We start from the raw sequence: 19,467 nt of genomic DNA, 5'->3' as shown, positions 1-19,467 counted from the left end.
TGCACCAGGTGCACCTGCAGGACAGGAAGAAAGGTGCAGAAGTTGGAACCAAGAGCGTTGAGGAAGCAGGGAAACAACCAAACGAGGGCTTTGCAGGCTTCCCACGCTGGCAAAAGCAAGTCTGCGTAAGAGCCCTGTTCTGGGGACTGAGACTGGGTGACATGTAAAACACACTTCAGCTACAGATGGTGCCAGGGGCCTTCCCGAGATGTGAACAGTTCACTGGCGCCATGAGATGTGTCGGCTGCTTATCACAAACTGGCAGCGTGTTTCCTAGTCAATACTGCCCAAATTTTCTCAAGTATCACAGGACATTATATTCTGTACTTGATCCTCCCACTTTCCACAGGCTATACTCTCACTTCATTTCTCTGATCTCACTTATCCATGGGTCACATGGTACCAGACTGTGAATTGTTTGGGATCACTGAAGTCCTTTTCCCATTTGTTTTCCCTCTCCTTTATAGGTTCTCCTCATGCCTTGGGGTCCCATTCTTGATCCTTGAAAAAAGTTTTAAAAAAACATCGGTGTCCAGGGAAAGTCTGCAAAAAATCTTTATGGGATTTATAGAAATCATTAGGGGGGGACCAAAAGTGTTCCACCACTACTCCTCTCTAAGACAGGTACAGAAATTTATTTAAGCAGCAAAGAATGACTTTGCCAAGAAAGCAAACGAAAATCAAAAATCATTTTGTGAGGGACAACACATGAACTGCAGACAACAACTTTTACTGCTGTAGATACTTGCTCTGAAAAACAGAAAACCTTACTATTATAATTGCTCCAAAAGAACAAGAAATACTGTATTTTCACGTTTAAACCCACCGGCTACCTGTAAAAACAAATTCTTTTCAACCTATATTGGTGAGGTTTATACACAGGTGTAAGGAAGAGGGAAGTTTGCCCTTGAGCCACTCTCTCCTAATTCTTCTCCTCTCCCCTCAAGAGCTCCCCGGACTGATTTTATGCAGAGCTTATTTGAAAGGAGTGTGAGTTATGTGACATACAGATTATGTCCATAAAAATACAGTGATTCTTACCGCAACTGCTTAAAATGACCTGTTTATTTTTTCCTCCTTTAACGAGCACTTAGTTTGAAATACACTTGCTGCTTGTAAATGCTTGTAAATATTTAACCAAACAGGAGATAGGGAATTCCTCCTCTTAAGAATCTCAGCTACTTCTGCACTAAGGGTCATGAAAGAAGTTGCATCAAATACCACTGCACTCTGTTAGGAACATTATTTTCCAGGACATGTGTAACAGATCCTGTCTAAAGGCCATAAAATCTTAGGTTAGAATTTTCCAAGAGAAGTACTCTGCATTACCAAAAACTATTTTCCCATGCCTTCAAGTAAAATATGTCCATATATGCTAAAGGCAAGTCTTTGCACTGGTAGTCTTCACCTTTTTAGGAAACACTTAAGAGCCTATTATTCTGTCAAAAGCAAACAAACAAAACAAAATCCATAGCATTTCACATGAAAATATTAAATAATTGTGGATTTCACAGACCTCAAATATAATTTTCTGAGCAAATCCAGGTGGCAAGAAATTATTTCCAGCCTCTATTATATGAAAAAAATCATCCATTTCATAAATGAATCACAAAGTGTTTCATAAATATTGTAAGTGTCTCTCACTAAACTCTTTAAATATAATTAGTATAGCTATACAGAAGTAGTCAAATACAGGTGCAGGTAAATTTTATACTGCACAGAAATTATTATGTTTTTGGTTTTATTCATTTAATGGGACTACCTCTAGGACCACTTTCATTAGAAACTATGAATTAGGACCCTCAAAATATGCACATCTATCAAGATCACAGAAGTCAGAGGAAAAGTCAAAGGCGGAGCCCAAGTCTCCAGACACTGGTCTTGTCTCTGCACTTCTTCTCTTTTGAATAACTGATGTCAGTCACTTGAGAAATAACCCAGTAATCCTTACTCTGGAGTCTCTTCTTGTTTTTATAACAGAGGAAGTTACTGGGAGTCCAATTTATAAAGTATTTTTAAATTAAAGTCAATTTCTACCTCCCATCATAAAATATTTCTCAACAGAAAATGAAAAAGAAACACTGACATCAGTTTAGTTAAAAAAAATGTGTAAGTTCCAACAGTTTGAAAGATCTTTTCTTCTGAACGTACAGCCAGCAATTTCTTCCTCCTCCTAGGTTGGAAAACTGTATCTTCTTCCCTTCATTGTCTTCAAACATTTGAGCTTCTTCTGTTACCTTTGTTCCTCTAATTAAAAAAATCCCTAGGTTAAATAAAAAATGTCCTAGCCCTGAAAGAAGCACGCCTGGATAGAGCAATGCTGTACCCTTCTTGGAAGTCAAGACAAACAGGAGAAGCTGGTTCTCCCTGACTCATCAGTCTCTTCTCACAAGTTACAACCAGGAGGACAAGAAGAAATGGCCTTAGGTTACACCAGGGGAGCTTTAGGTTAGACGTTGGGACAAACTTCTACACTGAAAGGGTTATCAAAGACTGGAACAGGCTGCCCAAGGAAGTGGTTGAACCACCAGCCTTGGACGTGTTTAAAAGCCCTCTAGATGTGCTGCTTTGGGACTTGGGTTAGAAGTGGCCCTGGTTCAGTTACGTAACGGCTGGTTCCAACCAAAATGATTCTATGATTACAACGCCCTTTACTCTCACTATAACACATTTTGGGATACCTGAGAAGGAACAGATGGGACAGTGGGAGCATCAACAGCACTTCGCCTGCTGTGAGGAAGGGCAGGCTCCTGCTCACCAGTCCAGGACATGATAACCACCGGTTCATAGTGGAGATTGACAGAAAATGTCACTGTTATCTTACACACAGTGGGCTGCCATTTGTTTTTCTTTCTTTGTTACATATCTCACTGTTACATATCGTCTCTACGTGCAGGGCTGGGCCCCTCACTGCAAGAATGATGTTGAGGGGCTGGAGCGGGCCCAGAGGAGAGCACCGAGGCTGGGGAAGGGACTGGAGGGAAAGTCCTGTGAGGAGAGGCTGAGGGAGCTGGGGGTGTTCAGCCTGGAGAAGAGGAGACTCAGGGGGGACCTTCTCACTCTCTACAACTGCCTGAAGGGAGGGTGTAGTCGGGTGGGGATCGGGCTCTTCTCCCGGGCAACCAGTGACAGGACAAGGGGGCACAGCCTGAAACTGCATCAGGGCAGGTTTAGGTTGGATCTCAGGCAGCCCTTCCTCATGGAGAGGGTGCTCAGGCACTGGGATGCACTGCCCAGGGAAGTGGTGGAGTCACCGTCCCTGGAGGTGTTTAAGGACAGGCTGGATGTGGCACTTGGTGCCGTGGTCTGGGCAGTGTGATGGTGTTGGGTCATAGGCTGGACTTGATGATCTCGGAGCTCTTTTCCAGCCTCAGTAATTCTGTGTGATTCTGTTTCTGTATCAATTTTACTGAAGAAGGATTTTTTGGTCAAGGTAGACATCCTCAGTGACCACCATGGCCAACCTTATCCAGGAGGTGCCAAAGAGCTGAGAGGGAATTTCTATTCGCCTGGTGCCGTGCAGAGGGATGGTGTTTGCAGGCCTGTTTGGGCTGGGAGTAGAACCCACCCTCAAGTGTTGCTGATACAGAAAAGGCTGAGGATCACAGTATTAAAAAGAGCGGTGTCTTGAATCCTAAACAGGACCTCTGGTGCCACTAAAGAAGAAGAAAACGCATAGAATAAATAAGATTTTCACTTATAATTGGAAGTTCACTGGCCAAAAATATTTTACGATGGTTGTTTCAGTAGGCTGTCATTTCCTGTACAGCTGTTTCCACTTAAGTGCCATTTCATGGTAGATAAACCATTACCAGCTGCAGAGTACCAGTAACTCACACAGTAACTATTAGGGCTGACAACTTGGTGTCTGTTACAAACTGGATTTCCAGTCCTTCTCAGACACAAGAAGGAAATGAGAGAGGCAACATTTGGTCCCAATCTTCCTAAGTTCTCCATGCCCATGAAATCCGAAAGCCAAAAGCACCCTTGCAAGCGGCACTGATACTCTAAAAATGGCTATTTGATTAAGATGATGCTAGGAATAGAAGTACAATTTTTGAGATTTCTCCACTACGTAGGAATAACTCTACGGTTCAAAATGTAACTGTACATTTACAACGAGCTGAGCTATGCTACCAAAAAATAAAACCACATCAAGGTAATTAACATGAGCAGTTAGTATCTGTGCAATTCCAGGTTAAAAATCTAGCAACATCAGAGTCCCTGAAAACCAAGATGGCAGCAATTAATGCCCACCCATCAAGCACAACATTTTTTATAAAAATAAAAGTGGGTCTAACAGTTTCAAGTCTAAGCCACATGACACTGTTTTAATTTTACTACCTAAGGATTATCTTCACTAAGATTTTTCTTATACAGGAAACGTTATCACTGGAATATATACTATTTTTAGTAAAATTCATAAACTTTTTTTTAATGACACAATACAGAGATTCTTGGGAAAAGCTCAGGCATGTATGGGGTACATAGGCACCTTTCATGTGCAGTGTTTATAATCTTGAGAACACAGAGGAAAGAACATTTATTTTGGGTCAATGTTAAAAGTAGTTGCAAGGAAATATGTATTTCTTTGAACTCAAACCAAATAACAACCTTCAAAAAACTCAAACCATTGTCCCCTGAGCTAAAGGAAGATGGGTATGGAATAAACATTATTTTTTCTGCAAGCTGAAATCAGCCTGCTGAGAGCAACAACACACACTGCTTTTGCATACAAAACTGTTTGATCCTAACGCTCACGAAGGCAAGGTCAGACATTTGCCTTCTTCAGGCCTTCCCTCACGCAGCCTTTCCTACACGAACACCAAACACAGACACACATATACACACACGTGTGTGCGCACGTGCTTTTACACTTAAATTAAAAATATATCGCACCAACACAGAACATCCACTTTTACCAATTCAAGCAAGCACTGTAGGAGGTCACGGATACTGTTTGTCAGACTATTATTCTGAAATGCCTTCAAGTGGAATTCTGGTATTTCTGCAGAGATCTTCTGTGGCACATTTCAGGGCCCTGAAGGAGAAGGGTGCTGGGAGCAGTCAGCATGGATGTAGCAAGGGTGAATTATACTTGGCCAACCTGGCTGCCTTTGATGTTAAAACAGCGGATGTGTGGGCAAGTGGTGGGAGGGCAGTGGCCTGCCACTGACTGAGATTTTAGCAAGAGGTGTGGCACCTGCCCCCGCACTGTTCTCGTATGCAAGTTAGGGTACCACAGTCTGGAAAACCAGATGAGTAAAAAAACCCGTTTCACGGTTGTTTTTTTTTTCAGGAGGTTTTTTTTCACGGTTTTTTTTTTTTCAGGAGGCCAGTGGCAGGCGGAGTCCCCATCCAGGGGTCTGCAGCCCAGGACCTGTCATGTTGAATATTTTCATTGATGACATGGAGGAGGGGACAAGGTGCGCTCTCGTCAAGTTTGTAAATAACTTCAGAGCGGGAGATACAGCTGATGTGGCAGAGTGCGTGCTGTGAGAAAGCTCAAAACCACTGTGCATGTTTAACTCAGTGATGTGGCACTGAAGGTTAAATGTGGCGTGAAAAATTTTCACGTGGAAAAATGAAGAAATACCCCCAGAAAGTCAAGGACAGGCTTGTAAGGCAGAGGCACTACTTACAGCTCAAGCCTCTATCCACTGAATTCTACACCAAGTCAGAAGAAGAACTCCCTGCTCTGAGTGTCTATCAAAAAAGCCTGAAGAGAAGGAAAGCTTTTGGGGGCTAGAATGTGTCTAAAAGAGCTAAGAATCAGAAATTTGATTAAATGTCTGGATGCTTTTAGAACCAATTTCCTTTACCTTTGGAAGGCAAATGCGCAAATCCAAAAGCCAGAGGACCAAACCAAGACTTCACAAAACACGATGCTTCCAAGGGCTGCTGCTTCTATGAAAAGACAATTATGTCTTCTCATACTTCATCGGTTCCTTGGCCCAATACAGTTTTCCTTTCCTTTATTGGAAATCTATTAAAAGGGGAGTGTAATACGACTGGAAAAAGAGTGCGAGTTGCTTTTCAGGACTTCCCCTGACTTAGCTGCTCTAAACCTTCAGTCAACATAATAAAGCAAATACCGAGTGAATACCAACAACTGGAAATGCAAACACACCATCAAAGAAACACAGGGACTGTTGTCTTAAAAGTCATTTCACGTTGCACGTTTAAGCCATTTCAATCTTTTGCATTTAAATCACGCTACTTTACATTTTCTGTAATTTCAGACTCATTTTCTATATTTTCTAAAAATCCAGACTTTAAATGACACAGAGGACACAAAAATTTAATTGTACCTCAGAAGATGCCATTAATCAAAATCACTTGGAATTAATGTGCATACCAGCAAAATAAGAAACTGTACAAATCCAGGTTTTAATAGTAAACTTTTGAACCCAGTCTGTGAAATTTCTTTGCAGATAAATAGAATTATTTTTGGCAAAGTGATGAAAGTTTGCATTTCATGAGGATTAATGGATATAGGGAAATTATAGAAATAGAATCAAAATTATCTCATCAAATGAATCACTAGAACACCTAATATCTCATTATTTTACAGAAAGGGAAAACAGCTGCAAAGTTGGTTGAAGTAAACACCGGAAGCTTACTCTCAAAAAATTATTCTTAAATTATATGACTTAGTCTGCTTCAGCACAATATTTCCCTGCTGATTGCTTTATTGATTGGAGGCAAAACCCATAGAAGGGTACGTCTGGAACAACAGAGAGAAAGATCTCTGTGGAATTAAATGTATATCCCCTGCTTCACTCTGCTGTGGTGAAATGGAGCGTTGGCAAACAGTCAGAACTGTTGTAAGCAGACAATTTATGAGCCCAGATCACGCATCTTTCCCAGTGGAAGAGAATGGAGCTTGTTTTCTGGTGCTCAGTATTTAGAAAGGGAAACTAAAATGTTTTTAATAGACACTGAATTGTGAAACTTTAAGATACCAGACAGGGGTGTCACACCACAGGGACCTGGGAATAAATTAAAGCAACTTTGTGCTATGGTTCTCTTACAGTTTTGTTCAAGGGCTGACTTTGCAATTTCTTTGCGGGGAACAGGTTATCTGCAACAGCCACAAGCTGTCCCAAATAGTAAGGCACACAAGGCACCTAAACAGAGATTGTTAAGTTAAAAAATACCAAGTATGGAAATAAAAAGGCAAAGAGAGAAAGGTTATTACATGCACAAAGAACTAACGATCTCTGTTTCTCAGGGGAACATAAGTGACATTCATGCTACTCTCCTTATCTCGGTCAGCCAGAACCTCCCAGACGTACAGACCTTCCCCCCTCCGTCCCTTCCACCAGGAGCGACAGGCTGTCACACACTTGCACTTTCCAGGGTACCCTTTTCCCGAAATCCTTGTTTTCAAGTGTAAATCAGTGTGAATCAACTTTTCTCAAGCGTGAATCAATGTGAACCAGGAGGCGAGGGGCTCTACTTCACACCTAAAGTCTTCCTCACATTCAGATAAAAAAACCACACCAAAAAATCAGTAAAAGCCCCGGTTTTAAGATTTTCCTTTGCGTTTTTCACAAGATGCCTTCCCTGAGAAACTCAAGTATCTCAAGAACTCATCACAGACAGTAAAATAGCCCATTGCTTTTTAATTAAGAAGGCCATTTAAATTTAGAGAGAGAAAGAAAAAGTATTCACAGGAGCACTTAACTATCCCTATCAGACATCCAAACTGCTTCAAATCAGCTGGTTAGTGTGCACAATGCAATTAGGTGCCACAGAAATATATAAATTTATTATATTAAATTTCATGAGAGCAATGGCAGAGTCCTTCAGCTACTTGGCAGACTACCTTCATGCCCAGAGCCTCTAAAGAATTAAACACTTCTATAATTACTTCATTTACTGTAACTGAACACAACATCTTCTGCAGCGCAAACAACGGTACTGCTGATTTAAAAAAAGTTTAATCTATACTATTTTCATATTCTCCCTAACATTTCCAAGGGACAAATCCTACTTTTCAATACTTAGAGCTTCCATATACGTTAGGAATGTATTTCCTCAAACGTCCTAGGAGCAGGACTGACTCCTACTTCCTTATTTATCAGAAATTATTAGGTAGCCAAGATAATGCAGTCGCAGAGACAGTCATACAGATTAAACACTGAACTATTGTAGTGACCTTAAGAGTCACCTTAAATGCACAATAGCATTGCAAAATCACACCGACTATTTTAAAACCCCAGGACAATGGCAAAACAGGAGGAATAACACTAATAGGTACTCTTCCCATGAGTTTTAATGCGTAACATGTCAAAGCACTGTATTTTCCACCTTATTCTTGAACAAATTAAGGAACTGCAAATCCCAGCGATAGCAGCAGTGTGTAGCTCTCAATGCACATCATCTGCTGGAACTGGAAGAGCTTCTTCCTACTTTGGCGAGGCAGTGCTGTATAACTAAGTGCTCAAAACATGAGTCAACAGTACTCATTTTAAAACACAAAACTGACACGTGAAGGTGCCACACTGATTGAAGTTCAAGTGTTCAGTTCTGTCTCTGTATATACAGAATTGGCATTACTTGCCAAAAAGGCACTAACACAGCAATTTCATTTCTGTTCTGTTCAGGCAACAAAACCAGCAAGGTGAAAAGGCACACCTGGTAGCTGCCACACAAATGACAGAGGAAGTGCACAGATATTGGAGCCAACCTGCAGTTAAGAAAGGAGCTACAGCCTCAGGTGTTTTGCAGAAAGTGCCCGGGAAGTGCTAGGGTGGAACCCATACCACGGCGGGGAGCTTTTTATGTCTCCTTGGCTCCCCATGATCGCCTGGTGCCACCACCACAGAAAACAGCAGGAGACCACTTTGTACTTCAGAGCATAAATGATGTTACCAGTAATCCTGTGGCTGGACTACTTACACTCTTGAAATTTTACAAGAGAAATAAACACTCATCTGATCAACAAACATCCTAAGCAGACCTTCCTTACCTTCTACCCAAAAGTTCAACTGTTTTATAGAGAGACAGCCCACAGATGCCAGAGACCTGTCAGTCCTCAGAGAATAGAGTATCATTTATTCTTTATCAGCAATGTAACAAGAAATTAAAATTAATTTAGAAAAATTTAACAGTACGACTTTTTTCCCCTACTGTCGCGTATTTTTTCTCCCCAGGTGTTAGTGGCATGGCATAAAACACACGGTTCAAATACAACTGGTCTCTATGCAGGCCACAGTCAGGCAAAATCTGTCCAACACCCATCTCTCTTCATTGTGCTTCGCAACTGTCCTGGTCTGAGCAACGCAAACATTCATAGCACCCACACACTACAGAAGCAACTTCTCCCATGCTCTCAGCTGAACTTGGGCACATTTAAACTACATGAAACACCAAAGTCATGTCATTTCCCTTTCTGGTACTTGTCTGCGTTTTTTCCTTGCTGCACCAAGTCCCTTCGGCTTCCCTAGGCAGTCAGAAATGACAGGTCAGGGAATGCAAAGAAATGGAGTGTGAATGTAAAAGAACTGTAATTGGTTCAAGGCTCGCTACTGCCTTCAATTTTGTACAGTCACTCACAGATGTCTGAAGCGTGTGAAACACTGGCACCCAAGTGAGTGAGTAGGCAATTAAGATTTTTGTACTTTTTCACTATCGTTCCGCACAGATGTAAACTGTGGGGTACAGTAGGAGACAGCAGCAACACACTGAGTGCTCTCCCTTGAAGACCTAGCGCTCTGCTGAGGTGGTGCTGCTTTTCCCTGGGGCCTCCTCACAGCTCAGTTCTGGAAGAGGCTGAACCCTTGGACCCCAATTCAGTAAGAAATGCTTAAGTGCTTACTTAACATTGCAAACTCATGCACGCCAACAGTCTTCTTATTTGCAGCAGGGTGTTTTGTAGGCAGGGAAAGCAAGGTCCCAAGACCAGGCAAGCTCAGCCCAGTATTACTCAAGAAGTGCACTGTTCAGCCACACATCTCATGTTTTGACCACGAAACGGGAAACCCTTTAAACAATAGTATCAGGCAGGCCAGCATCAAGTTCGGTATTAATAAACCGAAAACCAAGTCAAAGTCAAGGTAAATTCATTTATTTTACAACCTAAAATTGCCTGCAACACCTAATGCCTACGTAACACTCACTAATGAAATGCAAAGCTTCATCCTTGGGTCACAGGCTGAAGTTTGACTCTGTCTGTAATTGCTACCGACTGATTACCAGGCTGTAGCAAACGGAAGGGTCATTTTACTTCAGTTTTAAAGAGATGCCTAAAACAGTTACATCCTTTCCTTCAATCATCAGCATGGCAAATGGAGGTTTAAGTATCACCCCAGCCTTCAGTATAAGTCACTGTAAGAAGGGGTGGACCCGGGAGTCCAACTGATGTAGGAAAACTGTACAAAATGGGTACAAGAACACAGGCAGCTGCAGAGTTGTGGGTGGTCAGATAATACTAAATTATGTTTTCAATCATTAACTAAAAATCATAAATACATGTTTAGAAATACATATTAATTTTCTTCTGGGCTATTTAGCAGCATAATCTTGTTTTTTAATGAGACTAAAACAGAAGAGATCATATTCCTGTTTGTTTATTCATCTTCAGACTTTGATTATGTAAAATATTCTTGATACATTTCAGAGTCTGAGCAAAGCAGGAGAGTCATCCTTTTATTTAAGCACTTTACACTGACCGAAAAACTAAAACAACTTGTATTGTTTAGAGGAAAGAAGGGCCTAAAGTCTATACATAGATTTAAGAAGTATGCATTAGTACTGCAGCTCTCAAATTAATTGCATTAACTGTAACTGTCTTTTCTAAGCAAACACTTATTCTGTCTAATCTAATAAATTCTTGAAGGGTACCAATGGGACCATCCTCACAAATTGTCAGGCATAGGGCTTGTTTGTTTGTCTCTCATGACAACACGTCCCAAAATACTGAGCATATTTCAGCTTGTTATTCTCCGAGTTGCCTGCCAAAATGCAGATAAATTGTAAACATGAAAAACATGCTAAGCCTATTCAAGCCACCAAAAAAAAAAAAAAGTCTTGCACAGTGAACTCCGCTATAATTTCTTGATGTAGGTCAAAACTCATCAGGAAATCACACTGTCTATTTTTATCCCAGTTCACTGGAAGTGCTTTACCTTTCTGTTTTCTTGATAAGCACAGCCCTGAAGATTTGTTCCTGGGGAGTTTTCTCTTTTTCATCAGTTGGTTGCACGAAAGGGTGGACAGCAGCCAAGATGAAGCCCTGCTGGTACAATTCTTGCAGCTGAGCAGGAAGATCACACAAGGAGGAGAGCTTGATTGCAGATGATCCTGGCAGCTCAGCTGGAGACAAAAAGAAATTGGTCAATAATCCCACACCAGACTATCATGTTTTTTTAAACCCAGGCTCTTCAGAGTGAAGTAAGCTTCACATCGATCTACAGTATTAACGCAAAAATTGACTTTACTGAGGCCCATTTTGTATTTCAGATTTTAATCAGGCTGCCTTGGCAAAGGACTTGTATCATGCTAGACACTGCTACAGTTAAACAAGTCAGATATATTAAAATGCCAAATTCACTACATAGTCTGGCAGAGACAGAAGTTTTAATAAAAACAAAGCAGTCGGTCAAAAGATACCCTAAGTTTTAGTAGTTGTCATAGCAATGCAAGTTGCGGGGAGCGAGTCATGAGTCAGAAACATAAAACAAGAGAAAGGGGGTACTCAACGAAAATAGAACATGTCAAATTCAAAAGCAGTAAACAGAAGTATCCACCTACACAAAAGCTGTATTATCAGGCAGATCATTGACGCAAAATCCTGTCGAGACCAAGTATCTACCAATACGTCTAAAGAGTAATTTGCAGCTACGCTGACAACAAGGACACCCAGTGCAATGCATACCGGTACTGATGAGAAACCTTTTAGAACAGACACTAAACCTTACACTTCACGGTTTAAGCAAACCTATAGATATGAGATATGAGGATGAGACCTAGTGCATAAAAATAATCCTTTCCCAGTCTGCTTACTGTGGGGTTTTATGCCTTCCTGTGAAGCTCCTGACGCTGACTCCTGTGAGACGCTGCACACACACCCACAGACCCTGCAGTCAGTCCCTGCCAGTGCCCCTGGGTCCTTGTAGTCTTGGGGACTTCGAAAGAAAAGCCCATGAATCATCTAAAGCAACCTTCCATTCTCTTTGTCTCTATGTCAGTAATTCTTCTTACGTTTTTCATAACTTATGTGAAAAGACACCTTTCTTCCCTGCCCTTTGGCCTCCTAATTTCCATCTCTCTTGAGGAATATTTATTATTTCATCCCTAACCACGCTGGAGCATGCAGGTGGTGAGGTGCTGGATGCTTTCCACTCTCGCTGAAATCAACAGAGCAGAGATGCTGCAAGAAACATGATGGAGGTTCCCAGCACCTTGCGGGCCTTTGTTAAAAAAAAACAACACTGAAGAATAGCTTGTATGAACGACGGCAGCTATGCAAAATAAGGGCTCATTGTACTGCTTTTTTCATCAAACTGTGTGGCTACCCTTTATGAATAATGAAAGAGGTTATCAAAAAGGCTAATAAATATTCAAAACCAATAACACAGTGGAATAATTTAAATAATGATATAATAGCTGTACTTGGTATGCTTTTTCTTTATATAAGACTATTCCAGAAACATATAATGTAACTTTTTCACCAAGAACTGTAAGATTTAGAACCTGTATTATTTTGGCAAACAAAACGAGAAATCCAAGCAACGTGTACACTGACAGACAATAGGCACTACCTTCTGCAACTGCATGCAAATCACTTCAGAGTCATAAAAAGACATGCCCCAATGAATAATGAATAAAAAATAAAACTGACTGTTACATACTGGACCCTACCGGTGATCAAAATGGGGAAAAAAACCCAGATGTTAGAACAACCTTTTCCCTCTTGTGGCTTAGAGACACCAAAAATTTTAGACCAGGTAGCCCATAGTTTATTTAATTAAAACAGTATGAAAGCTGGCATATCATTCTAAGTGAATATTTTACTTTAATACTAAATACTAAATACTTTAATACTAAATACTATTCAGTAACATTAATTCTTGTAAAGGCACTCCAATTTTTAACAATCATCTACGAAAATCGAAGCTTGTCTTGCATATGAACCTAGTATCAAGATTCTCCTGAGGATGCCTTGGTAAAAATAGTAGAAAGTCTAGTCATTGACATGGCAGAGGGATTGCTTCCTCCTAAAAGCTACATACGAAGGGAAAGCATGAAAATGCACATAATTAGAACTTTGGGATGTACACCTGATGATTAAATAAGAAAGGTAATATAAAATGGAGCTGGTAGGGATCACTCAGCTAGTCCATCCATTCACCTGAAGGCAGGATCAGTTCTAGTTTAGCTACTTCTTACAGTTTTTCTCATTTATTTTTAAAAACCTTCAGTAATGAAGATTCTACAAGCCTCTTAAGTCATGTTTCAGTACTTCTCTATTTGTACTATTCAAAACCTTTGCCTAGCACCTGGCCCAAACTTCCCTCTCTGAATTTCAGTACTGCTACTTTCTCACTAGAATATTTCTTTTCTGTATTAGCATTTTACAATTCCTAATACCTGTCACACCTTAATCTTACTTTCTTTAGACTCAGTCCTTTCAATGTCTCCTGTTCCTCTGTTTTCTATATTTCTAAATAATTTTCAACTGTTCTCTCCTGATTCTGCTCAACTGGTCCACATCTTTCTTCAAGTGTAGCACCTAAGCCTCACCACAGTGATCCAGCACGAACCTCCTCAAACCTTACTGTACATCCCATGTCAGTTTAAATCATTTGGAGGGGGGGAATGGGTTTTATTCCCCACAACTTATGGTGGCCAAATGTCCCCACTCTTAGTGAATTTTAGTGGGTTTTTTATTTCAGCTTTCAAAGGCCGTTCTGGATTCTGGTCTCCACAGTGTGAACAGCACTTCGCAGACTGGCAAACGTCAATAAACATACTCTGCCGCCCGTTGCTGGAATAATTAGTGAAAATGGTGAATTTTAACAGACTGGACAGAACTATTTTAAGCCTTACTGTCAACATATCTTCTTGATTCGATGCTGAAAAGACTACTCATTTCTCTCATTTCAAGATCCTTTAAAAACAAAAGACAGTTCTTGTTATTAGGGTCTACATGAGTTTCCTGTTTCCATTCTTGTTACTCTCACATAGACCAGTTTGTGTCATGCAGATTCCTCCCCAGAAATCCCTGCTATTCATCATCCTCCAGATATTTTATAAATAAATTATCTGTTTCAGTATCTTTCTGGGCACTAAGTTAGGCTAACAACCACACAGTTCTCTTTAGAAGTAGGCTAAAAAATGACAACACACCTTCCTGGGGAGTTGCATTTGTTATTCAACAGTCTTCAAAATTAAGCTATAAGATTTCAATTACTTCTTCAGCTAATTCCTCTAAAGTGCATAACCACAGGTTCAAACTACTTGAAAATGCCTAATTTATGAAACTCATTGTTGACCTAGTCTTCCCCTACTTTATCTTACAAAAGCACTAATATTTTCAGAAAATCTTGTCTCACTTCCAGTAAAATCCATTAAAACTTCCATTTTAGTTCTTAAAGAGAATTCTAATCATGTCATTTTCAAAAGAAAAAGGAAAACCAGAATTGTGTACAATGGGGACTTGTGTAAGGTAAAAGAGCAAATGAAAAGCCAGTGCTTATTACAAGCTTCTATTTTGCCAAAAGATAAAGCTGAATTATTTTAGCAGCCTCTGTGTTGCTCTTGAAATGCACTTAGCTTTAAGTTTTATATTCTGCTCCATGTTTTCTCATTTATTGTCGCACTTCAGAACCTGACCTCAAAAGAGTCCTTTGTTTATTCTGTCTGCATCTTAGATGAGTGTGTAAGGAACTTGTAAATGACAGATGCTGCGTTTTTCCATTTTGCTAAGGCTGAAAGTGGAAATAGAAACGCTGGTTGCTTTTGGAACTTATTACCAGGCAAATCAGTCTGTCGTCTGACCGATAATCAAAGCTGAAAACACTTCCAGCAACGCCCAGATACATACAGAGAAGTACGGTTTAGAAATCCTTCAAAAAGAAAAGAAGTGTATGTTACGCAACTGGTGACTGTAGGGTAACTTTCTTGGATCTAGGGATCTGTGCATTCTTTGCTGCTAATGGAAAATCCTAACTAAACACTCAGACTGTCCCCATCTCGTCGTGGAAAAATCAATAAAAGGACTGAGTTTACATAAAAATCTATAGGTTGAGTCACGTACATACAAAAGAGTCACCTCTGCAGGTCAAAAAAGCACTTTATGGGAAACAGAGGAAGGTGGTACAGTTTGCCTCGGGGATCCTGAGGACTGAGGGCAGGCTAATAAATACTGTTGGGAAGACAGGTATTGAGAAGCGGCTCCTCCTGTGCTGAGGAGCTCCTCTTTCCATCCCGACAGATCATCCAGGGCTGCTGCCACAGGGATCAAACATTCCCCAACCACCTTCAAAGTGAAGCATCTCATATGACCTCTGACAACTGTGCTATGGTCCATGCTAAAGAGGTCGATGTATCCTGATCAAATACTAAGAGAAAAGACAGCAACTGTCTACACGTAGGCTAATTTTTCTGTAGTGAAATAATAGATTTAGTTATCTTTGAGATGCTATAACCAAACACTTTCCAATAGGAAAGGTATATTGTCCTTTATAAAATGAAACATGGATTCACCTATTAGCCCATTCTTCATAACAGCAACCATCAGCTACAGTATATCTTTATGCAATAGATATATTCAACAGAATCAGATGCTTTTAACTCCCTTCTACTTGATAAGCAGCAATTTTCCCTGCCTGCTAAGTTAATGTTTATGACAAAGCTAAAACTTTATTGTTTTTTTATTTCTTTCTACTTGAATGCTAGATATGCCCCAGGAAAAATAAAATGTTAAATGCCAAAATGGCATTTAATTTCTCTTTATTGAAACGGTCAAATTCAGGGTCAAATTTAGATCCTAGTTTCTTGGTGCTTACTCTTAATACTTTATTGAGAAAGGAAAAGCATACGGTTCTACTCTAAATTTCTATTATCCTGTGTTAGGTGTTTACTTAGTTTGCTTACTGCAACAAAACAAATTAACTGCTGGGATTTTTTGGTCTTAATTTTTTAACATGTTTTTCTGATTAGGCTTTTATGCTCTTATTACAGTCACAGCTGTTAAAGACTGATGGAGCCCTTGATGACAGTTCACATTACACATGAAAACGTTCCACAAAAATATTGGACTCCCTTTAACTAGTTTCCGTTCCCTTTTAAAGTTTTCATGTTCATCTGCACTTTCCAAGTAATGTTCCTCAATTTATTATGAAACATGAAACAAGCCTTTTTCCTGCATTAAAATTACGAAAGATCAAACTGGTGTATATATAGATTGTACACACTCTCTGTTAATACTGAGTATAGAAAAAAACACCCCACTTCGCACCAATAAATGCCCCAAACCCAGCATATAATGGGGTCTAAAACAAAAGCAAGGCAGACTGGTAATCTCAACAGACCCACACGATTAAGTTTCCTGGTAGTCACAAGCACAATACTCCTATTTTACAGAATCACAGAATGCTTTGGGTTGGAAGGGACCTTTAGAGGTCATCTATTCCAATCCCCTTACAATGAGCAGGGACATCTTTAACTAGATCAGGTTATTCAAAGCTCCATCAAGCCTGACTTTGAATGGTTCCAGGGATGGAGCATCTATCACCTCTCTGGACAACCAGTTCCAGTGTTTCACCACCCTCATTGAAAAATTATTTCTTCCTATGTAGTCTAAATCTACCTTCTTTTAGTTTAAAACCATTACCCCTTATCCCATCACAACAGGCCCTGATAAAAAGATACTCCCCATTTTTCTTATGAGGCCTCTCTAAGTACTGAAAGGCAGCAGTAAGGTTTCCCTGGAGCCTTCTCTACTCCAGAATGGATAACCCCAACTCTCTCAGCCTGTCGTCACAGGAAAGATGCCACAGTTCTCCAATTATTTTTGTGGCCCTCCTCTGGATCCACTCCAACAGGTCCATGTCTTTCCTGTGCTGAGGACTCCAGAGCTGAACACAGAACTGCGGGTGAGGTCTCACCAGAGCGGAGTAGAGGGGAATAATCAGCTCTCTCAATCTGCTGGTCACACTTCTTTTGAGGCGGCCCAGGATACAGTCAGCCTTCTGGGCCGCGTGTGCATATTCCTGGCTCATGTCCAGCTTTTAATCCACCAGCGTTCCCAAGTTCTTCTCAGGGCTGCTCTCAATCCCTTCATTCTCCAGCCTGTACTGATAATGAAGCTTGCCCCAACCCAGGTGTAGGACTTTACGTCTGGTCTTGTTGAATCTTGTGAAGTTCACACAGGCCGACTTTTTGATCTTGTTCAGGCCCATCCTTCTACCTTCTTCTTCCAGCACGACAAACCGTGGAGGTCCTTCGGCAAAGCTACAGCTGCTCCAGGTGACTCACAGAAAGGATAATGTCCTCGCATCTCCTACCCAGGAGAGCTCAGGGCTTATGGAACCCTCCCCAGAGGAACGACACGGGCAATCACAGTGCAGCTTTCCCTCTCCCTACTGCGGGCTCAAAAGACAAGCAGTTGCCCCTGAGCAGCGTTGTGCCTGTGAGCTAGAAAGGAGCAAACACTCAGGCAGGCTACACAGTCACTCCTATTTGCTACTTCCACACAGCATGAATTTTTTACTTCTGTCCTTCTAAAGTACCTGAATCTCCCTCCTTCACCTTGCAAGACACAAAATAGACCACCTCAAAGAATTCAGGTAGTGGCCAGGCATTACCATCTACAGTCCTTCACAGATTTAGCAACAAGCATGAGAGATGAAAACAAGGTACAAGTAAAATCATGGTGATACGGTAATGCAGTCATTACCCCAACACCATCCACTGACGCCCTGCAGGGCTGTATAACAGATCTGGCTATTTACCTCCCACCTTCAGTGACCGCCTCATGGAGAAGGGCATTAGCTTGCTCTGTTGCGCCTCACGCATCCCACCAAGGTGGTCGTAATTGCATGTCTGCTGGCAGAAAACTAAATAGCAACAACGAACGGAGAGAATAATGTGGGAAGAGAGTCTATCACCGAGCACGTGTGTGAACAGACGCATAAATCTGGCCCAAGTCCACAAAATTTCCGATGCTTTCACACGGGGCATTTCCCGAGCATGTTTATGATTGTTTATAACAGCCTCGATCATTTTGTAGAATACCAAAACTAGCACACTTCCTCTATTTAGTATGAGGATTGATGCTTCTTAATTTAATTCTTTTCCAGCCACTTTAATTTAATTTAAATAAATCAAATCCACAGCAGACTAAGTTCTAGTAGAGTGAAACACTGTCTTTGCATTAGGGCAAGCCAAAAAATGTAACTACAAAGTTTACCATCAGAAGACGCAGTTTCACCTACATCAAAATATTTCATAGGAATATGTCAAACAAAGTTTTTCATTTGAATAACATTCAGAAGTTTAAACAGAAGTAATGCATTAATGTTCTGCATGATCAAAGTGGTTAAACAAGTAGCATTTTTTTGGTGGCTCTGTTAATTTTTACTCCAAATGGAACTTCTGAATTACCTGTATTACTGGAATTGTGATTTCTGGCTGGAAGGCACAACTGCAGGGACAGAAGGTGTGCACTCACCGCAGTTAGGAGATGCAGACAAACCAGTGCTGCCTCGAGCAGCTGGTTTCGGCAAGCCAAACGCTGACTGTTAAATGAAGGACCATCCTGTCAGGTCTCTTTCTGATTTGCCAAAGTCCTCAGGTTTATCTGTGCAGGCCCTGAGGGCTCAGTGGTACTGCAGCTCCCTGCAGAGAGGTGGGTGAACATCAGAATTCACCCAGAGGAAGGTGCAGGGTAAAAAAATCTTTGGGAAGTACTGGCTTTCACCTAACAAGGCAGCACATGCTGGAAAGGATGCCCTCTCTGTACTATGAATAAGAAAGTTTTTAAGGCACTTTTCACTGACTTATTTAGCAGTTGATTCTGAACAGCTGAAGGAGCCCATCATCCTTTCCACCTACTAAGGCCTGGTAAGGCCAATTCGTTCTCTGGAGAACTGAAAGCAAACTGTTATTGAATATTATCAAAACACTTATTGACAGATTGTGGGAGAACAGAGTTATTTACAATCAGTGTCAGTCTCAAACCAAATAACATTAAGGCAGCTACTGCAAATTTTCATTCTTTTTTACAGACACTACAGAACTGTCTTTTACACAGCACGAATTGTTTGCATGGCAATACAGTGCCGTCATGTTACTCTCAACTACTCTTTCCTCAGGCAACCCACAAAAAAGTTTCTTGTCAATGGCAACAACAAAAACCTATCAGAGAATCAGAGTACTTCTAAAGAAAATAAAGGCAAACCTACTAATAACGTAACTTAAAGAACACAAAGCAGTAAGTAGATTTCTGCCAAG

At 40.8% G+C, this 19,467-nt stretch overlaps 1 protein-coding gene across 1 annotated transcript in view; it reads right to left on the bottom strand.

The window, feature by feature from the left end:
- Positions 1-19,467, bottom strand: part of RFTN1 (raftlin, lipid raft linker 1) — an 81,395-nt gene that overhangs the window by 41,478 nt on the left and 20,450 nt on the right. The window contains exon 2 of the mRNA XM_009873285.1: positions 11,136-11,322. Coding sequence (XP_009871587.1) covers positions 11,136-11,322 — 187 coding nt within the window. The remainder of the gene's footprint in view (positions 1-11,135; positions 11,323-19,467) is intronic.

The sequence above is a fragment of the Apaloderma vittatum genome, unplaced genomic scaffold, assembly GCF_000703405.1.
Source record: "Apaloderma vittatum isolate BGI_N311 unplaced genomic scaffold, ASM70340v1 scaffold3017, whole genome shotgun sequence".
Taxonomy (NCBI): domain Eukaryota; kingdom Metazoa; phylum Chordata; class Aves; order Trogoniformes; family Trogonidae; genus Apaloderma; species Apaloderma vittatum.
Note: the sequence above shows the minus strand (reverse complement) of the source record. Positions and strands in the feature narration are given on the sequence as shown.